The sequence below is a fragment of the Gadus macrocephalus genome, chromosome 9 (genome assembly GCF_031168955.1).
Source record: "Gadus macrocephalus chromosome 9, ASM3116895v1".
NCBI classification, from domain to species: domain Eukaryota; kingdom Metazoa; phylum Chordata; class Actinopteri; order Gadiformes; family Gadidae; genus Gadus; species Gadus macrocephalus.
Window position 1 is genome coordinate 3880394 of NC_082390.1, and position 24605 is coordinate 3904998.

Sequence of the window (24605 nt, forward strand, 5' to 3'; positions counted from 1 at the left end):
ACCGAACGAGTGCATAGGATTTCCCTGGAAGTCCCTTTGATAATGGTTCCTGCTAAATTACTTAATAGTTCTTCATCTTCATATTTAGGCACAGTGCATGCAATTCAAAGCTCTATTTGTGTACCCAAGAGAAACGCTTATGAAGAGAGCCGTAAGCCCTTCTCTCAAGTAAAACAACAGAATAAACGCGTTTTTTAACACTTGTTACCATCCATGGCCCAAAGTGGTTAGCGAACGCGCCACCCAACATCTGGCACGTTGTCAGAAGCTCCAGTCCTGCACACCTGAGGACTGGTGTTTTGACACACATTAAGCACAACGCCGCCGGGTCCTTCCCTCCCGGAGCCCCTCGCTTGTTTTCTCTAGTGGTGCGGAGCAGCTGGCTGTGACATACTACCCTATACAGTTCGACGTGTTTTGATGAACCGACATATTGTTATTCTTTGGAGGGGTAGGTCTGCATCTCCTCGGTCGGTTTATCTGGCCAGTGTTTTTCCGGCTCATCATTTTGCCTGACGACCATGAAAGCGCAGGAAGTGTTTTCTGGCAACGCTGGTGGATGGCAGGTGTTGCCCAGCGTGGGATTGACCGTGAAATATCCGAAGGGCGTTTTACTACCAGGCGCTGAGTCAGCCGTTGGTGCTTGTTAGGGGGATACTCTTTATTTTTTGCTCTCTAATCTTAGAGATTGAATAACGATGGACATGCGTTGTTTTACCGCATTATGCAGGCTGTGGGAAGGAAAGTGTGTGTGTGTGTGTGTGTGTGTGTGTGTGTGTGTGTGTGTGTGTGTGTGTGTGTGTGTGTGTGTGTGTGTGTGTGTGTGTGTGTGTGTGTGTGTGTGTGTGTGTGTGTGTGTGTGTGTGTGTGTGGGGGTTATTTATATTGCTCATCATCACAAATTCTGTCTCATGGGCCTCTCATGAGCCTTCCGTTAAATCTGATTGGGCATCCCCAACCCTAAGTCCTCCAGAGGGAAATGGGCGGCCAAATTCAGGCAACGTGTGAAATATTCCCTCCTTTAATGCCGATCGGTACGATTGTTGCCATGGCAGCTGAGGTAGTACGATTACAAATGATTGATTATTGTGATTTCATGAGATTACATTTTATTCATTGTCGTTACTTTTGAGTTGAATACATTTTGAATTGCTCATAGGTCAGCCAATAGCTCATTACCTTGAAGAAGAGGCTTTCTATATGTAAACGGAGGACACACTCTGAAAGAGTAATAATTAAAGTATTTCTTCCACCGAAAATAAGAAGATGACATTGAAAAGCGAAAAAGATAGTCTTTTTTTAACTTTGTGTTAAGAATCATCATTTAAAAAAAAATAAAAATTCACACTGCCTCCCTTTGTTTGATTTAGCTTAAAAAAAAAATGCCACATCAAACATAGCTAGTTCTTAGACCGTGTGAAGACCATTAGTGTCCAATCTGAACTTTTCCCCTTGGAGCAATCCCTTGGAAATAAACTCAATCATCGAGTTTCATCACTTCGGGATGTTGCAGCCAGCCAACATTCACTGCCTTTGAACGTATAGAGCCTTTAACACAATAGACGGTGGACTGTTGATTGACCTACTCAATACCTATGCATAGCTATGTACCTACTCTGCCTTTGTTCGGGGGTCCTTACTTCATCGACTGTGAAGCGTAAAAAAAAGGCATTATCACTCGTGACAAAAGCTTCAATGACTCGGTGAACTCGTCACCTCGTTCACTAGAACACTTTCTTAACCAACTCCTTGAACACTTTTAGGATCTGAAGACACGATTTTAATAAGATACGTTAATATGATTAACATAACAAAAGATAACATAACTTGCATGCAATTACGCAGCATAGCTGCTTTAGCTGGGCTTCTTGTGGAGCTTGGCAATCATTTTCGCTGACCCTTAAAATAATGTTAATATTGGCTTCATGGATGTCAGCGTGGTAAATATTATATGTCCCTGAATTATTATATAATTGAGGAATAGGACATCATTAAGTCCAGTCCTTTACTCGATGAGCTGATATGAGGGATGGTAATTGCAGAGAGGGAAATTACATTTGCCCACTTTGATAAATCCAAATATCTTGACTTATTATTGGGCGTGACTGAACCTCAATTTTACAAGTTCATTAAAGAATATGTTGAATAAAGCCAACCGTCCAAAGACAGACCAATTGCAATTTGAAAAGAATTGAAAGAAAGGTAGACATGATATTCTGGAAAATTATTATTTAATTTGGAACCTATCTTAACGTAAGCAGTTACGCAGGACATTCTGCGAGGACAAATTAGACTTCCCGCTTCATTTGATAACAATTATAATGTTCCTCTACAGTACACCTCCTAAACCTCACATTTAAAAATATCAAAGGTACATGCTCCTCCAATAATACAAATGACAGACACGGAGGTCTTCATTACCATGAAACAACAAACCTCTAGTACCTGGAGTGGTGCTCGAGGAGTGGTACTAGAACTACCCAGCATGCAATTGGAAATAGTAAACCATTAGATAACCATTGAACCCACAAGGACTACAGGTGTAAATTAGCTAATAGCTAACTCTGAAACTGCTAATGAGCAATGCATTGTCCCTGTCAAATAAAAAAATAAATGTATAGCGCATTCATTTTCATTCGTATTTCCATTAATAGACAATTTGTGTAATTCACCTGTGAATGATGGCTCATTACTTGACAAATAATGCCTGGCTGTTTTTTCGTTCTTTTTCCACTTTACTGAGCTCCAGTGTGTGAGACGAGTTAATGGCATGCAACCGGGCATGCAGTGCATGTGAGCCCTCGCATCAGACTAATGTACCCACTCCAATGCACTCCTTCATCCAATTAGACTCGGTGTATACCGTTCGTCACTGCGGTCCGTAGATGACAGAAACTCTCAGAAACCCGGGGTTGATTTATGACAGACAATATATCGCGGTTCACAGGCACTTGTTCATGACAGAATGGCGAGAGAGGGAAGGGGGGGTTATAAAATTTGCAGTTGCTTATGGGGATGACGCAATTGCGAATCCTGCGCTCCACGGGAGCCGGGCTGACAGTCCGTGTTCGTGCTTCAGTGGAGCGTGCGTGTGCCTCCACCCCTTTAGGTGGATGCCTCCTCCTGCCAGCTCCGCCTCTGCACACCTCACCTGATAAGCAGGGGGTGGGGCGGAATGGTTTAATGGTCCATCGTTCTCCGAGTTGAGGTTGTCCTCCGGTGATCCCGGGGCGCCCGTTCTCCCCTCTTGTTGCCGTTTTATGGAGCGATACATCACTCTTTTAAGGGCGATTAGCTTTGTCTTATGTATGATGTGGACACGCAGATGGATGGTTGAACGCACTGTACATACCATGAACACGCACACACATGCACGAACAAACATCCGCACACACCCACGCACGCACATAAATGCACACACATGCCAACACAAACAAACATATAGTGAGAAAGAAGTTGACATCTGAAATTGTGTGAGCATGTGTGCGTATGTATTTCTGTCCTGTATTTTTTTGTTTTTGCATCTTCAAATGTGTGCGTGTGCATGATCTCGCGTGCATGCATTTGTTCCAGGTGTGTGTGTGTGTGTGTGTGTGTGTGTGTGTGTGTGTGTGTGTGTGTGTGTGTGTGTGTGTGTGTGTGTGTGTGTGTGTGTGTGTGTGTGTGTGTGTGTGTGTGTGTGTGTGTGCGCTAGTCAGCTTGGCTGGTCGGCCTCCAGGCTATAAGCTATAGGCTAAAGGCTCATTAATGTACTCCCACAGCTCATATGGACCTCCTCTCTGGCCCTGATCTAGCCCTGCTCTAGCCCTCCTCTAGTCCTCCTCTGGCCCTCCTCTAGCCCTCCTCTGGCCCTCCTCTAACCCTCCTCTAGCCCTCCTCTAGCCCTCCTCTGGCCCTTCTCTGGTCCTCCTCTAGCCCTCCTCTGGCCCTCCTCTAGCCCTCCTCTGGCCCTCCTCTAGCCCTCCTCTAGTCCTCCTCTGGTCCTCCTCTAGCCCCCCTCTAGCCCTCCTCTAGCCCCCCTCTAGCCCTTCTCTGGCCCTCCTCTAGCCCTCCTCTGGCCCTCCTCTAGCGCCCCTCTAGCCCTCCTCTGGCCCTCCTCTAGCCCTCCTCTAGCCCTCCTCTGGCCCTCCTCTAGCCCTCCTCTGGTCCTCCTCTAGCCCTCCTCTAGCCCTTCTCTGGCCCTTCTCTGGCCCTCCTCTAGCCCTCCTCTGGCCCTCCTCTGGCCCTCCTCTGGCCCTCCTCTGGCCCTTCTCTGGCCCTCCTCTAGCCCCCCTCTAGCCCTCCTCTAGCCCTTCTCTGGCCCTTCCCTTCCCTGTGGCTTGGGGAGTTAAGGAGGAACCGACCCGTTCTCTGTGACACTCTGTCACTGAGCCCCTTGGTCTCATGGTCTTAAATCATTTGCTCCGGGATCAATAAAGCCATCTGTACCCCTGCTGTCTGTCCGTGCCTTAGGTACAGCGCTCTGCTCCGTCTCTGGGGGAGGGCTGCCAATGTGTGCATGCTGAGCCGACCATATATAGAGGCGTGCGACTGGCCTGAGATCTTGAGGTGCTAAGACCTGAGGTGCAACCGCAGAGCGTTCCCTGCTAACTACCCCCCCATGTAGAGACTGTAGATCTACACCACGGGCTGCCATCCATCCATTCGTCCATTCACCCTTTCATCCACCATCCACCTATCAATTCATCCATTCATCCACCCATCTTTTATTATCTAACACAATTTACTTTACGCTTTGACTGACCTTAATACACTGAGCCGTTATTATCTCGCCTCGTCCAGGTCTTTATGCAGTAAATATAATGTCTGGTTTCATAATATCAACACCAATTAACACGTTTTTACTGTCAGTTGGCATACATATGAGCAGATGAACCAAAAAAATAATTGTTCTGCACAATTGAGCATCGCGCCTATTTTGGATGCACTCTGGCACTGTGTGTGTGTGTGTGTGTGTGTGTGTGTGTGTGTGTGTGTGTGTGTGTGTGTGTGTGTGTGTGTGTGGGTGCGTTCACCGCTCCCCCCCCCGCTAGTCGTTCCAGGCTATCGTTCCATCTGGCGCTACGCTTCCACCAGCTCTACTAGCGTTAGCATGAAGCCTCTCTCTCCCATACAGCATGACCCCTGAAGACACTGGGCCTGGGCCACTGTCCCCCCTGCCCACCCCCACCCCCATCGCTGGCCTGTCGCAGCAACAGCGTCAGGCGCGTTGCCCTTTGGGTTGCCCGGGCCTCTTAGATAGTCTCACGGGCGAACATATGCAGGTCCGATTAGCATATGGCTCAGAGTGGCTGGCCTGCAGCAGGCAGCAGCAGGGGCTGGCAGGCCAGGCTGGAGGGGGCAGGCTGTAATTGATTCAGGCGCTCTCCCTGAAGCGGGCCAGGGGGGGGTGGGGGGGGGGGGAATGGGGGGAGCAGGTTCATACCTCAAACTGGTGGTAAGCATAACAGCACTTAGTTGGCTTGGAGACGGTGTTAAGGTTAAGACTGCAATATAGTGGCCTGGTTTGCTGTGCTACATTGATAGATGCTGATCTACTCTAGATGCTTGAGAGGCAGACGGACGGACAGACGGAGAGCCGGACAGGAGTTAGCCTGCTAGGGATGAGTCGTTCTGTACAACAGGATATGTAATGGGTGCCTGTTTTCAGTGTTTATTGGGGTCTCCTTGGGGTCTCAGGGATAGTTTATCAATCATTTAAATCCCAACAAAGAGAAAAACACACAGTCATGAATGGTTTTATTGTAAAAACACACATTGCACTAACCTACGTTACCCCACGCATTGAGCTTATCATGCTATATTCTTTGGAAGTAGCATTGTCAAAGCTGTGTAGAAAGAGGCGTATCGTAGTGTTACAATTACTTCTGTATGATAATTAAAAAATCCTTTTCCAAAAGATCCTTTATCCCAACAGGTGAGTCCCCATCAGACTCCAATGCCAACGTTGTTTTGGCAAGGGAGCCCTCCCCAGCCCCTGTTTAATTTCCATGCAACGATTCATTTTTCTCCGCTAAGCAGCAAACCCCATGTGTGTGCCGACAGCTCCCATGTCGCACACTGGGCTCTCTGTCATTTCCCCGCCTGCAATGTCACTTCAATTATTCATTAAAAAGTTCAGTCACTCAGCACTGTTGTCTGGCATCTCATAAAAAAAAAAGTCCAACTCTTGACATTCAGAGGGAGACAACAAAGACGGGCGGAAATCGATCGGGCGCTCGTTGGCAGAGGGCAGGGAGACGGCTGAGGTTTGTTTGGCGGACTGCAGAGATAGCCGCTGAATTCAGAGTGCAGTACTTCTTTAGACTGCCAGTCAGTGTGTCATTTTTGCGAAAGGCCCAAAATTGTGCATAGAGTGGGCTTATGTCATCGTCAAAATGTGGATACCGCCGTGGTAATGCTCATATTTCTGCAGGTCCGATTCCATTTAGCCGAGGTGGGATGCAGCACATAATCGGACATTTGGAATATAAGGCTATTGCCAAATCGAGTCTGATTAGTTTGATTGTTTGGATTTTGCATTGCGGACATCACTACCCATTGACCCACCAATCAAGCCATCAATCATTCCATCCATCCAACAATTAATCCATCCATCCATTCATCCACTCACCCGTTCATCCACTCATCCACCCATCAATTCATCCATACATCCATCGATTGACCCATTCATTCACTATTCTACAAATTCATCCATCCATCCATTCATCCGTACATTCGCCCATTCTTCCACTATTCTACCCATTCATCCATTCATCAATCTATCCATCCATTCATCCACCCATCCATCTGTACATTACACTACATTCTTTGTCATGATTGTTAGTTGCTGGAACATTTCCCAACATAGTTCTGGATCATAATTCAATGTTAATCATTATCATACAAATCTTTGATGTGATCATTTCAAATAGAAATGTGGATGCCTTGGGAAGTTATTTATGCCCAAATAAAATGCACTTTCTGCTCTGCGTTGAACATACTGTTCTCACATACTTTTCTCACATACTGTACAAGTGCGTGAGTGTGTGCACACATGCTGGCGTGTGTATGCGTGTGTGTGTATGACTTTGTAGGATGCATGTACAATTCTAGACTGGCATAGGCTGGGCAGCAATTGGTTCCCTAATATGGTCACGGCCTTATTTAAAAAAGGCTCCAGCCAATCAGAGTGAAACCCGGTTTGAAGTAAAGGAAAAACATCCTCTCATCTTAAAATAGCCAAGCAGTTTCCTTGCAGGTTTCTGTTCATCTTTAAGCATTGTTATTCAGTCTGTTCCGGATAAAAACTGTTTTGATTGTAGCCCGTTCCTCTGGGGCCACTTTATAACAGCAGACTTCAGCAGACCCCCTTGTTCATTATGAACTGAAACCCCCGCCCCCAAGTGCTCATTGGACTGTGGAGAAATCTCTCAACAGGATTGAGGCCAGAACGAATTGCGGAGAGAAACAGTACGTGAACTTGTGAGATCAGGATGGTATCAGACAGCCAGAGGAAAGCTCATATGCACCTGTTTAGCAGTGGCAAGAGATCCATAGCATGGATCTACAGGAATCCAGCCATCAGTACCAACACCACAACTGAGCAGTAATCTCGCCACGGCGGGTTTGGCCCGGTGCCAGTCAGATGTCTGTATGACTTCCTCTGGTGTATTTAAAGGGCAAATTATTATTTACATTGCCAGCAGGGGCTGGACAAATACCAAAGGACCAATTGGAGCGAATCAATATTGACATTTGCCAATCAGAGATAACAGATGTTACCGCAGGACTGGAACTCTGTTTGCACGGCCCAGCGCCCCAGGATATCCTGCGAAAAATATAGACATTAAAAACATTCATCACCCATTCCATCTAAATGTTAGATTTGTTGATTACATGTTTTATAATGAATAAACTTCATATTTTATAATTGCTTGAAATGCTTTGTAATGATGCTGTAGTCCTCCGCAGGCTTAGCGAGGGCTAGCTAGCGGCCAGACCCGACCCAGCATTCATCCCTGTTCTGCTGCACAGGTCTTGGCATGTGGATCCATACGCTCCCCTGCACACGGCTTACCCCCCCCCCCCCCCCCGGTGGACGGCCAGGTCATTAGGGCTGCATGGTAGCCCAGCGCAAGAGATAACCCCCCCCCCCCCCCCCCCCCCCACCCCTTCAAGCAAATCCTCATCCTCATCCATCCACAAACATCTCTCTCTCTCTCTCTCTCTCTCTCTCTCTCTCTCTCTCTCTCTCTCTCTCTCTCTCTCTCTCTCTCTCTCTCTCTCTCTCTCTCTCTCTCTCTCAACAATCTCTTTATTTTTTTTGCTCCCAGACTGACTCTCTCTGTCTCTCCTCCTCTTTTGCCATCCATCTTTCTCCTACCTCCCTCTCTCCCACTACACAAATCTCTCTATCGCTACATCTCTTCCATACCTAGCTCTCGCCCTTCCCTACAGTGTTCACTTAATCTCCGCCTCACATACACTCTCTCTTTCTCTTCCCCTTGTTACCTCACATACACTCTCTCTTTCTCTTCCCCTTGTTACCTCACATACACTCTCTCTTTCTCTTCCCCTTGTCATCTCTCTCTGTCTCGCTGGCTTTCCTTTCCCCTCTCTACCTGTAGTTGTGTTTGCTGGTCATGTTCACTTGTACCTCCTAGGGTTTCTATCTCCCTTACTATTTTATAACATTTGTTTAATCCAATGTCCCTGCTCCGTGTGATTGTCTATTGTAGTTGACAGGACAAGAGAGTGGTGCAGGTGTTTGTGATAAAGGTGGTGGTGGAGATTATATTGGAGTTTAACTTTGCTGCTTCATATTGGAGAGGCCAGGACTGGCCTGTAAACAAATACAAGTAAACGTAAAAAAAAGAACGGAAAAAGTTTTGGGGATTTAAAGCACTTTAATCTTTGTGTCAAAACAAATATCAATGTTTCATATTTTGATTGATTGAATTATACATATTACATTTGGAAAAGGGAAGTTTTTTATTTGCACCCGTAAATTCTTCAAAAAAACTACTGAAAGTCGGAAACTTGCATTTGATTACTTTAGCCCACACCTTTTCAATAAAGTCGGCAATCACAAATGTTCTATATTTGAATAGCCAAGCTAACATATCTGTGTCACTCATGCATATAATGAACTTCTTCTTCCATCGACTTACCTAGTCACTAATAATGATAAAATGGACAATGCAAAATAAAATGAATTTCATATTCAGTTTTATTGAGCTCACAAAAGTTACACACGTTATGTTTGATGATACAGCTGTTGCGGCGGCGCCGTCGATGGCGGCTCTGATGGTGTTGCGTTGCTTGTGATGCAATTTGAAATTCATTTGAAGATGGTGGTGGAGGTGATGTTGTTTGAGACATCGGAGAGGCCTTACAGAATCTAAAGAAACAAATGATTAATTCCCTTCTTATTTCATTCCGTCTTCGTGGGCGAAGACTGCCGGGGAAGTCAAGAGTGGAATGGAATGGTGTGGCACATATGTAAGCGTTGGAATCTGCATGTGTGGCGAACACGTATGTAATCAAATCATGCGATACGGACCCCCAATTCGCCCAGGCACTTTATTTGGCACTCAGAAAACATGCTCGCCAGGCCTGAGGAGAAAGATGGAGGAACGGAGGGGGCGGCGTTTGACGCGTATAATATTAATGTGCAACTCAAGAGCTAAACACTTCTCTGATAGCTGTACACTTAGCTGTACACTTCCAAAGTCACACGTTTTGTGTCTGGATTTACAGTGCGGGCGGATGAGGCTTAAACTATTAGCGCTAGTGTTGTTGGTGAATGATTAATTCATTTTGCCCGTAATGGTTGCCTGCGCTTGCTCTCATTATTTGATTCTGTGTTTTTTCCACCTGGCCCTGCATCAATTGAACGTAAAGCACATTAACCTGGAGAATGGCTAAGCATTTAATAATTACATCCATTATGGCTACTTCCTCTTTGGTTAGCCCATGCACTCTGCCTGTGATGAATTGTCTCCGTGCCACTGTAGAACCGGAGCAACGCAGAGTCACCGCATGCCGAAACATGCTGGAGGATAACTTAAATTACCGTGGTTCCCAAAAAAAAAAAGACAAATAAAACGGAACCAAGCACAAACAAAAACCATCGGGATAGTAAAGGATTTACAGTGTTTCGACTTCCTGTTTGATCCCAATGGCTCAGCCTACCTGTCAGCGTCCTTCAAAGGCCTATGTGATCCTGGGCTCTGCGGGGCGCCCCCCCTGCAGGGAAGGTTGAACCCGCTCCCTCCCTGGACAAGGCTTCAGGGTGTCAAGAGGGGGGGGTGGGGGGGGGGGTTCAAAAAGGACCAAGAGGTCCTTTATCCCTGTGGCCATTCATTCATTAAATCACTGACTATAGCTAAAAATTATTTAGCCTCTTGTATTTCTTGTGTTTACATTTGCTGCATGTAGGGCTCTTTGCATTGTCATGTTGTACGCCGTGCGATTTAAATGGAGCTGAATGGGTGCTCCTGATGCAACAATTTTTCGCGTATGGACGAATTTCTCCTTTTGGACAATAACGATTTCTTGAACTGAACCACCATCACATTTACGTACAGCTCAATCCATTTCTCTCCTGGCATCCAAGGAGAGGATCATTTGAAAGGCCTCCTCTTCGCTGACCAATCGACCATCAGCATAGAGGAGGGCGGGGCCAGGGAAACACAGGGCCTGTGTTTCCTTGCATTTTGCACGAGAGGTGACGAGCGGACGTCACAGAGTGAGGCCGAAGCCCAATGGTCTGATCCATCAGTGTAAACCCTCTCCTGGGTGATCAGAGCCCTGCTGCTCTGCACCAGCCTCTGTTCTCCTGCTAGCCACTAACTGTTCCCAGCTGCGTCAAGGCAGAAGCCTTCCTCATGCCAACAAGTGATCCCGGATCAATTATGCGCCGATGATGGCTTCATTAAAGAATCAAGTCCCCCGCTGGTCTTTCATTTGGGTCATTTAAATGACGTCCACAGGAAGGGGGGTTTTCAGAACCCCCTTCTGAAGTGTGATTTCAGAGGAGGGCCGGGTATGCTTGGCGAGGATGGGTTCTGCTGCAGTATATTTTAGGTTATGAGAAGGAGAATGGCTGCGTGCGATGGAGCGAGAGGCTATCCACGTCCACCAGGAACCGGCCCTCTATGCCAACAGCCCAAAACCCATTCATCTCCATTACTGAGCACGTGGCGTCTCTTTGGGGGGGAACCGTAATTGATACCGCAGGCAATGACAAGCAGAAAAGCACCTCAAGTGTTTTCAAAGACGACGGGAGGGAGGGAGGCTGTGTCTGACATCTCTGTCCCCCCCTCCCCATCTGTCTTCAGTGGCCTGGTCCCATACACACTAAAACCTCCCTCATAGTGTCTCTGGGTGGGGGGGGGGGGGGGTGGCCTTCAGGTGGGAAGTGAGGCAATACAGGTGGCAGGCAGTAAGGCAGAACAGGCAGACAGCAAGGCAGGTAGACAGAAAGGCCGGCAGTAAGACAGGGAGGTAGACAGGCCGTAGAAGAGCAGGGTCAGGTAGTGAGGAGAGCAAACAATCACGAGACAAACAAACTGTATGACAGGCAGAGAGACGGGCATTGAAGCAGGCAGGGCAGTCAGTAAGACTGGAAGGGGATCATCGTCTCCCGCCAGCCCTCACATGCGTTGACAGATGTGAGCGTCCAGGTGTACTCGTGGGGACGAGCTGTGGGACTCATCAATTAGAGGTAATGTAGCGCTGACTCTAATTAACCACTCGGAGAGCACCGCCACTCCCACTCAGGGGCTGGCCCCGCGCCTGTCCCCGTCTGCGCTCTGTGGTTAGTTCACAGTTCATCATTGACTCATTGATGATGACGTATCCAGCCCAGGAGAAACGACACTAACCAATTTGGTTTGGTTGGCGGAAGGGCACAGAGTTTTTTTATTTCAAAGGATTTCATGTAATGGATGAAAATTATGCCAATCCGAGATATAGATATTGGGGCCAGAGCTGTAGATCGGGCCTCACGCAGGGGGAAGCCATTGAATCTTTGGAGATAAATGGTGACAAAACGAGTTAGCCCTCGGTTGAAAGCAATAAGCAGGAAAGGTCATGTGCGAAACCTTTTGCGTCTGCGCTCCTTTTGTGCTTCTATGGTGTGTTTGATGTGTGTGTGGATGTGTTTTCTCTGTATATAATGGCCTTTTGGTTATGATCAAGGGCAGGTTCGGTTCTCCTCAGTTTAATATCTGGTATTTCCAGTATAAAGGGACAAGATCTTTGGCAGCTGGAGTCAAGAAAGGAGCTTGCTTCATTCGCTCCACACATTTCTTGGATCAATTAAGTGCAATCTTTTTTTGTGTGTGCGGGTATGTGCGCGTTTATGTTGTGTGTATAATTTGTGTGAATGTGTGAGGTTGCAAGGTGGCTAGCAAGTAGAAACCTACTGCTTGGCGAGGGCATGCGTAATGCCGACTTGTTTTCACCGTCTGATTGCTTTGTTCTTAGCAACGTCTTTAACCACGTTAGAGAAGGACTTATGTTGTGACCTTTAAAGGTTATTTTCAGGCTAAGAAGTAGAACTCGATCCATGGCCGTGCGTGAGTCACTTAAGCCTTGCTGTGCGATGGAGTGGCTGGCAATATGATTCAATCGGCTCAAAAACAACGCAATATAATTTGGCCGGCACAGACGGATAGCAATTTCAAGCCAATTTTCAACCCCAAAACAAAGTGCTAGCTTATGAGGATGCAGATTGAGTGCTTTCTACATTACCGTGATTGCATTATTTTCTCTTAGCTATTGTAGTCATAGTAGTACTTTCCTCTGTCCTTCCCTGCTTTCCCCTCTTTGCCCACCTCTCATCTCCTCATCAACTCTCTCTTCTCCACTCCTCTCTCCTCTCCTTGCCAACCTCCTCTCCTCTCATCACCTCTCACTTCTCCTCTCTACTTACCCACCTTCTCTTCTTATTCCCATTCACTTCTCCTCTCCTCTCTCGTTCCTCCTTACCCACCTCCTCTCATCTCTTCTCATCACCTCTTACTTCTCGTCTTTCCTTTCCTCTTTCCTTAACCACCTCCTCTCATCTCCTCTCCCTTATCCAATCCTGCAATTCCTGCAGTTAAATATTACTCTTTGTAATATTTGTGCATATTTATAATTACTAGCCCAGTAAAACTGGCTAAATCATTAGCCTTGAGTAACATTGCTTTGCTGATAACTTTACCCGCAATAATAAGGTATAATGATAACCCTGCTAAAATCGTTTCCCGAGGCCTGCCTGCCTCGGATGGTTTATGGCATTGTGTGTATCGGGTTTGACAGAGACCTAAGCTGACCTCCACGTTTGTCTGCCTGCATCAACACTTTATACTTTTGCATCAGTGCTCAGAGCATTTCTACTTGCTTCAGCTTTTTATTCAAAAAGTCTGCACTGTGCTGCACTGTGCAAATATACCAGTGCATGTCTGCACTGGTATATTTACTATTGTACCGCCTCATACTTTTACTTTTATTTGTTCAATTATTGTCTTTCATTGCTTTTCAATTATTGTTTACAGGAAACTTAATTAGTTTTCCCTTTATACGTATAACTTTATATCCAATTTAGAAATATGAAAATTAAAATGATTAGATCAAGTTGGAATCATCATCTAATACTGTGCTGTACAACTTTAAATTGAACATGACAGTGTGGCGGGCACACAATAGTTGTTGATTACATGCACAGCAACAACCTCTCTGATTAGAAAAGGCTTCACATGTGATTGGGGTATCAGGGGAACGGGAGCAGGGCGAAGGGACAGGTATCTTAGTTCATTCCAAGGTTGACAACAACACCCAGCCTCGGATGTGGCAGACAAGTCACTAGGCATTCAGACTCAACCGCAAACCGCAAGTTCATGCAAGGTCCACTGCACCGCAAGTGTAGAACAATGATTGCAGGACATGTGATTAACAGGGCATGTGATAAACCGAGCACAAGGGCGCACATCTGTCAGACACAGGGAATATAGTTATTATCAAAACAATTATTATTAATATTATGTTTATGAATACAAGCATATTTTTTAGTAGAATAATATTGACATTTATTCATTCAGAATATACTTTTATCCAAAGCGAAAAAGCTGAAAGCAATCAAGGCATAAATTCAATATTGGAGTAAAAAGGATAGCATACATAATCCATTATTTATTCTTCCCACTAGTCAATAATGCATGAAACAATGTGTTTCTATACAGTGCGTTAGCCCTGATAGATGGTGAGATATAAGTGAGTGGATGTCAACTCCAGTATAGAATACACGGTGTGAATCTCTGCCTGTGTATCTCTCTATTCCCACAAGCCGCCTCACTATTGTCCAGTGCCTAATTGGCTCCCCTTTCAAGTGCATCCATCCAGGGACTCCCCAGGGAGAGGAACCTTGCAGCCTAACCCTTAACACTCTCTCTCTCTGCTTTATCGTAATGTTGGACCCTATTCCCACACCAAAAACCATGCATATGCATGAGCCACGGAGGAGAGACCGTGAACTGAATGCCCTGGACTGCTTAGTCCGGAGCATTTGTTTAGATGCAATCACATGGTTAAGTATACATGACACGTGCACGGATATGCATTTGTACGTGCTCGGCATGATTCTGACAGATGTGTCAGTCATGTCCGTATGGATCACGATAAGCGTTATATGCACATTAATGAACTGCAGATTCAACCGTGAATGTCGCGAGAAGTACTGTTTGAACCGAGCCAGCATGGAAAGTGGATCATGCAGAGATAACTGGTTCATTCGTTACACATCTCTTGGGGTGGTGGGTTTTAGGAAACCAGGATGAACTGCCTCAGGTCAGACCCAACCCAATGAGCTCCGACCTCGTATTGGATTGTCAAAACTTGGAGCGCCTCTTGTGCTGGTGTTCATTGTAAAGTGTATTTAGTTGGTCCGGTCTCTCTATCAATGCCAACAAATAGCAGCAGGATATTAAGGACAACCTGGGAAACATCTGCTTATTCTGCGAGCTGCATGGGTTGACTCTGGCAAGATGGCTGCCAGGTTATGATGTTCTCAACACATACAGGTAATGATGTCCTGGGGGTGGATCTGCTTGGTAGAGACAAGAATATCACATGGGAAAACATTATGGGGGGAAAATGGCTGGGGGATCATCCATCATGGCCGCTGACATGACAGGCAGTGCCATCTTCTCTCGTTTTGCTGTCGTTGTTGTAATTTGCCCGCCGACGGGTTTACATGTGTGCCCCGAATCATATGCTATGGCTCTGCCACACGTCCCTTCCAATGACGCACTATTGCTTGGACGTCTTATGAACCGCGTGATGCCTTATCATTATCATGACATCAAATACAATGAAATAATACGAAATAAACAGACGTGGTCCTGAAAAAGTTAGCTTATGATGGATTTGCCACGGATAGGGCTGCAGGGCGGATGATTGAATTAGTTGTTCGATCCAGGACTCGACAACAAAGTGTGATTTTGTGCCAATATGCAGAGCAAGCACAGGCAGACAAAAACTGTGTACGGTCAGGTGGATTCATGGGAGAGGGAGGGTGTTGGAGGGCGAGTGTGGGACAAAGTTTACCGTGATACAATGATAATGTTGATTATTTATTTCACATGTTCAAATTTCTGGTGTGAAGGAAAACACAAGGTCTTGAGTCAATCAGGTGTTGCTCACACAAACCTATAGGTGTCAATCACACCAGCAGTGTTATTCGTCATTGTGATAAACACAGATTTTTCACAGCAATTGTGTAATGGAAGTAATGGAAAAACCTGCAACACATTCTTTATTCCTATCGTGGAACGATGGAGCTAACGCTAAAAATGAACATGTCCCTCCTCTGGCAGGCAACATTTGATAAATCAGCACATGCTTGGGTGCCAACAACTCTGGAATCAGCCAATTCTTTCAGGAGCTGGAAATGATGACGGCGGCATAGAGAATCTGACTGAACAATCTGTTCCCGGGGCTGATTATGTTGATAACCTACTGCGTGCTGCCAGGTGGCAGCCTACAGGCCGTGTTCTTTACTTACTCCTTCCACCACTCACACTATGGATTTAGCATTTTAGAAGTGCTTACTTGGATAAAAAAACAACTTCCACAAGGCACTTGTATCCCAAAGTGACAGCGTTTTATTGTCATGTGTGGAGTGTTGTGAATTGGGAGAATAGTTCTTTTTTTTTTTTATCTTTGGAGCTACAGTTACAGTTTCAGTGGGAGAATTGCCAGATGTCTGATTTCCAAAACGAGTAATTAAGTAATAACATAACACAGACTAATGTAGGGTGGTGTGAACCCAGATGTATTGGTAGATAAATCAACCTACATTCCGAACAAGACCCTACGATATCGAGTGAAACCGCTGGAATTGTGTTGCACTTTAGTAGCAGATAGAAATCCTGTCTTAATTGAACTGATCTAACTAGCACAATCTCTTTCCCCCCCAAGCGGTTTTATATAGATATTTGCCTTTCGCGGGGTATACATATTTACACTGTATATACAATGTTATGGGGGTAGAGATGGATTTGATTATGGGGGGGCATGGTGGTTGCACTCCAATTTATTTGAGCCAAAGATGTAACAGACACAATTGGTATTTCACCATCTCATTATCCGCCAATATTGCCGATTAGAATTCAAAGGCTATAGTAAATGTCAGAGAAAGGCCAGGGTTTTGTTTTTCAAATTGCATGCATAGAATGTGTTTATTTTATTCTCCCATATTCTTAAGCCAATAGCCAAATAAAAATAGCAGAGGATATTATGAAAGTAATGCATATCTTCCAATATATACTCATTAAAACCCAGACACTGCTGTCTGAAACAAATATATTTTGTTCATTGTTGTATTTTGTTTATTTATAAGTGGGGAAGAAGTCAGAAATGGTTATCATGTGCGTGACACAGCCCTCTGATAAGGCCCCTCATTGCATTGATCTTTCCACAGCATTCCAGCGACCACATGAGAACTTTTATCTAAGGAGCTTTTCTCTTTTCCTAATTTTAAAGGTCTTTGTTTATGTTTCCCAACAGTAATTTAGATCAAAGGAAATGCTTGTGTTCGCAGGTCAGTTAAGACCTCAGCCTCAGCCAGAAGAAAGCTCTATTAAATCTTAACTTCATTTTTTAATTTATTTATGCTAATATTGGGTAGACTGCTGTACAGTTTGTATTCAAGGGCAGCATTTTCTTTGCATGTCCAATGTAGTTGGGTAAGAGTTATTTGGTGAACTTGTCGACCCCTAATTCAGTTATAAGGCTTTCCGAAATTAAACCGTGTGCATACATTTAACCATTTGAATTGCCTCCCCTAGCTATAAATATGCTGAAAATTGGTTTCAGGTAATTACTTTTTTCTCCTGAGCACTCCCAAGTTTTAGTTAGTTAATAAATATGGTTCAATTGAATAACAGACAATGGGGATGCCACGTTTAAAATAAAGTACGTCAAATATGCGTTTGAGTAATTTACTTGATCCGTTGAAATACAGTTTTATGGCAAGGCAGGCTTATTTATATAGCACAGTTCAAACACAAACCACATCCAGAATGCAACACAAAGGCAGGAATCCCATTGTTAAGGCATTTCAGAAAGGACAATTGACAAAGGCATTTACTGTGTGTGTTACTGAGCTGACATCTGGAAGTGTCACAGTGTGGTATTGAGTAATAATTGTATATGGAAAGCGAAGCATCATGTCTGTCTCCGTGACAGATAGATTGAAGCAATCAAGGAGGGAAATGTATGGTTCTCCTGGGGTTGGACTTGCAATAAGAGTGTGGGTGGATGCTCTAACAGCTCCATCAATATTAGTATGGTTTGAATATGACACCTCCTCCTTGTTGAAACCCGGTCACAAAACGCTTTTGTAGCAGAAACGAGCTGAGGCAAAAATTATGTTTCTTGTTGTCCTTAATGTGAGTTATTGCTTTGCTGAGAGGAGGGGAAAAGCCTGGCACAAGCATTTTTCTAAAAAGGTGCACAACTGTAATAAACACTACTTTAGAAAGTAAAACGTTAGGTAGCTTGATGTTGTTTTCATAAGTGCTACTTTTAAATAGTTTTATAACTAGATGTATAAAATTCACTTGGGAAGTTATTCTATGCCTGTTCCACCCCGATATCAAACAAACCCTGCTGTGAATCTTAATTAACTTTGAAGATTGACCATTCCTATTCACAAAACCATCATTCAACACATGACACGTTGAGCTTTGATCGTCTTGATAATCAGTCAATTGAAAACGTACTGAACATATAAAGCGCTTGTCTGAAATATGGCCTGCGCCTCACCATTTGGGTCACCCATTCATGCACTCGTTCATGCACTCATTCATACACTGACAGCGGTGTCAGCCACGCATGGCAACAGCCTGGCCCTTGGCAGCAGTTGGGGTGAGGCGTCTCGCTGGGGGACACCTTGACACCTGGCGAAGAGGAGCCGAGGATTAAACCAGCAACCTTACCCAACCTCACTGATGCTCTCGAGCAACTGTCACTCCAGTGAGTATGTAATATACAACTGTTTTTTCCAGCAACTCTGTAGCTTGCAGTCAGGGTTGATGATGACTGATGAAATCCAGCTAGCCCATGTGTTTATGTTACCACGACTCAGTTATTTAGCAGATACTAATATCCAAAGCGCCTAACAGTGGATTCATCTCCATATCATTGAGGGTGTCTTTATTTCGTGTCTCCTTTATTCAGTTTGGTGGGCGGAGCCCAGTGTTTAACACTGAAGTCTTTGGAGATTGGAAAGGTAGAGATGAGCAATCTGCTGCTGATCTAAGGCTTGATTAAAAGCAAGGCCAGGGGCTAATTCATTGGCCTTTTATTTCAATGACAGGCTCATTATCCCAGAGCAGGACGCAGAAAAGTCACAGAGGTTTCAAAGCATTGTGAAGCTACCGAGGGGACGAGGTGAACAATGTTAATTCTCCCTTTTGGATGATTCCCCAGGGAACTGTTCATGTGGATTATTATGCAATCCTAATAGAGACCTGATGAACAATATTGTCAGCATTTCCCAATCCCTGTGGCTGAACCTGAGGTCTCTTTTTATTTTGTGCTTGCATTTTGGTGTGTCCAGACTATTTTTGTAATGGTGGTAAAGGAACCATAGTCTCACAAATAAGACTTTAGATTCGTATTAAAAGTCTGACGGCGGACGACTTCAAACCCGGGTGAACGTGGAGTTTCCCTCTCTTTCGCTTCGCATCTCGAAACATCTAGCTTGTTCAAAACATGGACAGGAACGAACAGTCCTAGTTTACAATTGAAAGAAAAAGACCCATGTTGTTCCATGAATCCATTTTGTTTCTGTTTTCAAAGGGCAATCGTGCGAAAGACGAACACGTCCATCCCGAACGGGGCCGGCGGCCCAGTCTGTTTGTTTTCTCCGTGTTTGAGGAACGTCGTGATCAAATGTCAGGGCGACACCGGGGCCCGCTCCCCTCGTTCCAGAGCCAAACCAGCAGCCTGAGCCCCCCCCTAGGTCACCGAGGAGGGCGGTACATTGCCCGAGGCGTCTGGGTCCTTGATTAACAATGAGTGATCAGCAGACGACCCCCGAGGTAGAACACAAGGGCAACCCCGTGATACAGATATAGAGAATATTAGCACTTTTAATATTAATATCGAAATGTTTTCCTAGCATCAAAGATCACTCATGCTGCTGCCTTAGGCCCTTCGCCTATTCCATTTGCATAAATATTAGTGGTTCGATATTAGGACATTTCTATCCAGTGCAGCTTAGCAAATGCATTAGATTCCGATATGTCATCAGTGAGCATAGGCTTAAGGAAGGCTACAGATGGCAGACATCGGGGTTCGAACCCAGTCCCTTGTGGATGGGAATCGAACCCACTATCCTTCCCTCCTATACGACGTGCACACCGTAAATGCGTGGTTCCCGTGTGTACGGTAACTACAGCTTCGAGCCCGCCCCTCCCCCACATTGACCCTGAAAAAACGATTGTACCGCCAAAAAGACGTTCGATACTTGTCATTAGTCCTTTCCATTCGGCTCATAACGAATAAGCCGATAGGGTTGATCAGGTGTGAGTGATTACTCTGCGGCAGGTGGCAGAGTGTCATCTCTCTAAGGGTGTCCCATGGGATGGGCTCTCATTACAAGACACTTTAATTGAGCACATATTTGCATGTTTTTCATGTCGTCCGATTGGCCCTGTTGTGAGAACCACGCCTGCCCCCCAAGCTGACTTACCCCCCCACCGCAAGACACAGAGGGGCGCGGGAGGATGATGCATCAGGATTTGATTGTTATTTAAAAGCAGCCAATCAGAGGGGAGGCTAACCACCATTGTGAATTAGTTGTCTTTTAATCTCTTTTTTTTCGGCGTCACGTGTGCGTGGCTTAGCCTATCACTTCCGTTGGGGGAACGCAAATTGGCAACATTCCGCACATCCATATCACACTCTAATTGGATTTTCCTCTGCAACCCCCAGCGGTGCTGTTTCAGATGCCTATAAATCACGCATGCCACAGCGAGGGGAAGTCATAAAATATGCCCAAAGAAAGACAGACCCCTGCATGCAAGATGTTGACAACATCGAAAGAAAGGCTGAGCATTCGGCTCGGACATGGTCTTTTTGGACTGATCTGCCTGGCACCGCTGAAGGTGTTATTCTGGTGTCACATTCTCTTTAATTCCTACTAGTTGTGGAAGTAGTGGCTTGCAGATAATTTTTTCTAATTTGTTATCTCCATTCATTAGTTGTATTCGTTTTCATGGGGTGTGCTAACCGCTATGCTAATGCCCGTGTTTGGAAAAACAGAGCCAACTCTGCGTGGAATTCTCTGTACGTGCTTGTGTGTTTGTTTGTGTGTGTGTTTGTATGTGGGTGTAAAAATGTAATTTTCTAGCACCCACTTCAAAATGCCTTTCACCAGCTTGGCCTCGCTAGGCTCTGAACCCTCCGATGAACCTATTGATGAATGTCAGCCACGCTGGGCATAGATATGCTCAGGGTCACTTCCATTTATCTCAGGGAATTAGGGCAATCAATACGATGACGTTTCCATGGCAACAGGTCTACGGGGCCTTCGCACAGTAGCCATGCCATTATCCAGGTTGAAGTTTTCGCCGGAGTTTGTTAATGGGGACAGGAGATACCCAAGAAGGTTAGGTTTGCTGTCACATCCTCAAAAGACAAATGTTTAGACACCTGGTGGCTCAGGTGTTCGACTTCCAGCCAAAAGGTTGTAGGTTCTGTTCCTGCCTCGTACCTGTGGCCATCCTTAGGCAAGATGCCCTATAATGACAAGTTTTTTTAATTCATCACATTAAATAATCTGCAATATCGCTGAAAATACATTTGATTGGTATGCCGAATGCTTTTTTTTTGCGTTCTCGCTGCTGTTCAATTATTTCTTTAGCTAGCCGTTATATTTTTACATTTACTTAATTCACGTCAAATGATGTCTTTGTCCTCAGCGATAAAATCGAAATAGTTCACGAGAACTTGTTAATGTCCACACACACACACACACACACACACACACACACACACACACACACACACACACACACACACACACACACACACACACACACACACACACACAAACACACTCGCCCCCATGTGGATGGCACGGCCTAAGTAATGAGCTCTGACATTTACCATTTTTATTTGGGGCCTGCCTGGCTGTTCTGTCTCTCTGATTAGCTCTGACCTGTGTCTGAGGGGGGGGGCGCAGAAAAGCCATGACCCCAATGTTACCAACAGGTAATGAGTAGTGCACACTCAGGTGTGAGCGTGTGATGTCCTGACCGCATCAGAGACAAAGCCCATAGATCAACATGGCAGCTGACTACCAGGCACAGCCCGAAAAACCACAGGAGCACGCAGAGGATAAAACACACACGAGTCAAGCATGGCTTATCTTTTGTTAAAGTAGACGCTAAATTAAATTTAGCAAAATCAGTGATAATCTTTTTTTTGTGCCTTTTTTGTGACTTTTGGCCATCAGTTGAGAACAGTTGAAAGAGAAAGATATGTCATGTATAATCACAGCCAAAACAAAGCGTGGTCAAAGACCGGTCAGTATAATAATGCCAAATAAGCACGATATGAGAGAGGGGTAGCTATGTTTTTTCATAGTCTCCGATATATCCTTTAATATTGATCCATCCGTTCTTCGCTTGATGTCTGTTGGTTGAGATGATGGAGACAACAGCACCACGACGCAAACCCCACAATACTGGAGTTGGTTGAGGTGGAGACACTATCAGAAAGAGCTTCTTGGACCATTCTCTTTAGTGGTTTATACTTTGGTTTATGGGGTCTGGTCTGTATTATGTTACATTTAAATGAGAAGCATTAGCACAGAGCAGATACATGTGAGTTAAATAAAGCAGATGAAGAGGCTTACTGAGCATGTATATAGAAAAAAAGGGAAGATCATTAGGTCATTTAGCAGTGGCTTTTATCCAAACGACATTTTATCCTAATGACTTACAGGTGATGCTGAGAACTAACAAAGCATTCAGTCAATATGGGAAGTGGCTACGCTGCTAAGTGCTAGATGAGGGAAAGGAAGGTGACTGTGTGCAGATTTGATTTTAATTAGGGAGGCTGGGTTTTTGATCCTGTCAAAATAGGAAAGAATAAATCTGAATCTAAATTAAGCAGATTGATGCTGTGAGTGTCTCCATGGACAAAGTGTTCTACTCCAGCCGGTCCACTTCATAGTGTATTAAATGTGTGACTGATGTTAAGGCACTGCTCATTTCAGCTAGGATGATGGGAGCTGGTTTCTCTGGCTTTCACTTGAGAAGTTCCCCATCTCTCTCTCTCACTCTCTCACTCTCACTCACTCTTTCTCCAGCCCTCGCTCTCTCTCCTTCATGCTCTCTCTCTCTCACTCCCCCCTCCCTCCTCTCCCCCTGTCCTATGGATACACTCACTGGTTGTGTTGTTGTCAGTGTTAGGCGAAGACGGTCGTGTGGAGATGGTTCGCAGCGAGGACGTTTTAACGTGTAACTGTTAAAGAAAGGCCACCCTGCCGAGCAGGAGAATATGCCCTCAGAGGGAAATGATTGCTGCTACAGTGAGTGAGGGGACTTCCATTGGTAGACTCACATATCATGGCAAGCTTTATGAGCACGTAAAACACATTTACGAGCTCTGTCTTTTAATCAATGCCTCGATGGCTTTGAGCGTCCACCTTCATTTCATAATTTTCTTTTTGGGAAAAAAAAGTCGCCTGCAATTCGATCAATATATATGTTTGTTTTTTTATTCAGTATTATAAATGTTATATGTCATCTATTTTGGCTTGATGGGCTCCTTCTCAAATGACATATAAAAACCTGGCAGTATCAAATAAAGGTTTTAATGTGCAACTGATCTACACCATCTACTAGCTGCTATCAATGTTGTTGTTGTTTTTTCCATCTAATGTATTTGTGGCATTTGTGGTTTTTAGAAAGACTGAGAAGTCAAGAAGTCGCAGGCAGTGCCAGACATGGTGAGGCACAAAATCCAAGTCTAACCCTCTCAACAGTTCAACAATAATTGTCTTTCTGGGATTTAAAATGATTGTTTCTTAAGCAGCATGTTTCCTTCCTCCCCGACGAAACAATGGTGGTAACATTTCCCAGCAAAACAAATCTCACCATTTGCCATGTCTTCCTCTGCAATTGTCTCTTTTTGCTGTGTTTCTTGAGAAAATAACTGTACATTATATACATTTTTTCAATCTGATGCAGATAATCGTCATGATTCAAGCATGTGCTGCAAATATTTTAAATTGTCTATACATCATGTTGAAGGTCAATCCCCTTTAGAAAATCAGCAGTACATAACTATATGTATTTGAGTGACGAATAAGTTGGAGATACAATTTTAAGCACAAATTGTATATGCATTACCACCGTTTTGTCCTTTTGCACAAACAAAGGTATCGGTGTGTCTAATACCATCACAATAATAGATTTGTAATGCTTTTGACCAGATAATAATATTTCAAAATACTTCTACATGGCCATATATATGCCACTAATCAGCATTAATTTATAGTAAATTTGTTGTATTTAGAATTTACAAAAATAATAATAATAATAATATGCTAGCAATGATGATCTTCAAAATGTAAACGTGTAAAATGGACATGTTCAGGTAAAAAACATCAGACCAAATTGGTTAGAAGTGGAAACAATCACCATGTTGATAGAACTGGGTGTATGGGTCTAATTCTTGGTAACACTTTACAATAAAAGTACATTCATTTACCATTAATACAACTTGTTAATGCAGCTATAAGCACTTTCATTTAGCATTAGCGGGGTTTGGATTAAGGTAAGGTTATTGGGTAAGTAATGTCTAAACCCACCCCTAGTGGGCGCTACACACTGGTGGTGGTGAGTGAGGTCCCCCCCTTCAATGTAAAGCGTCTTTGAGTGTCTAGGAAAAAGCGCTATATAAATTCAATCCATTATTATTATTATTAAATGTATACCTTTGTTAACATGAACACCATTTCCTTAGTTGTCATGTACACCATTAGTAAACATGAAAACCCTTGGTAAATCATTACTAGACTTTAAGTTAACTGAATAGACTTTTAGCTAATTAAT

The 24605-nt window shown here is 44.5% G+C and overlaps 2 protein-coding genes and 1 pseudogene across 2 annotated transcripts in view; 1 reads left to right on the forward strand and 2 right to left on the reverse strand.

The window, feature by feature from the left end:
* Positions 1 to 8626, reverse strand: part of ptpn9a (protein tyrosine phosphatase non-receptor type 9a) — a 282448-nt gene extending 273822 nt beyond the window's left edge. The window contains exon 1 of the mRNA XM_060061559.1: positions 8603 to 8626. Coding sequence (XP_059917542.1) covers positions 8603 to 8626 — 24 coding nt within the window. The remainder of the gene's footprint in view (positions 1 to 8602) is intronic.
* The window catches only part of sin3aa (SIN3 transcription regulator family member Aa), a 533056-nt gene that overhangs the window by 302682 nt on the left and 205769 nt on the right, over positions 1 to 24605 (reverse strand). The gene's annotated exons all lie outside the window — the stretch shown is intronic.
* LOC132465327 (U2 spliceosomal RNA) lies at positions 12159 to 12321 on the forward strand (annotated as a pseudogene).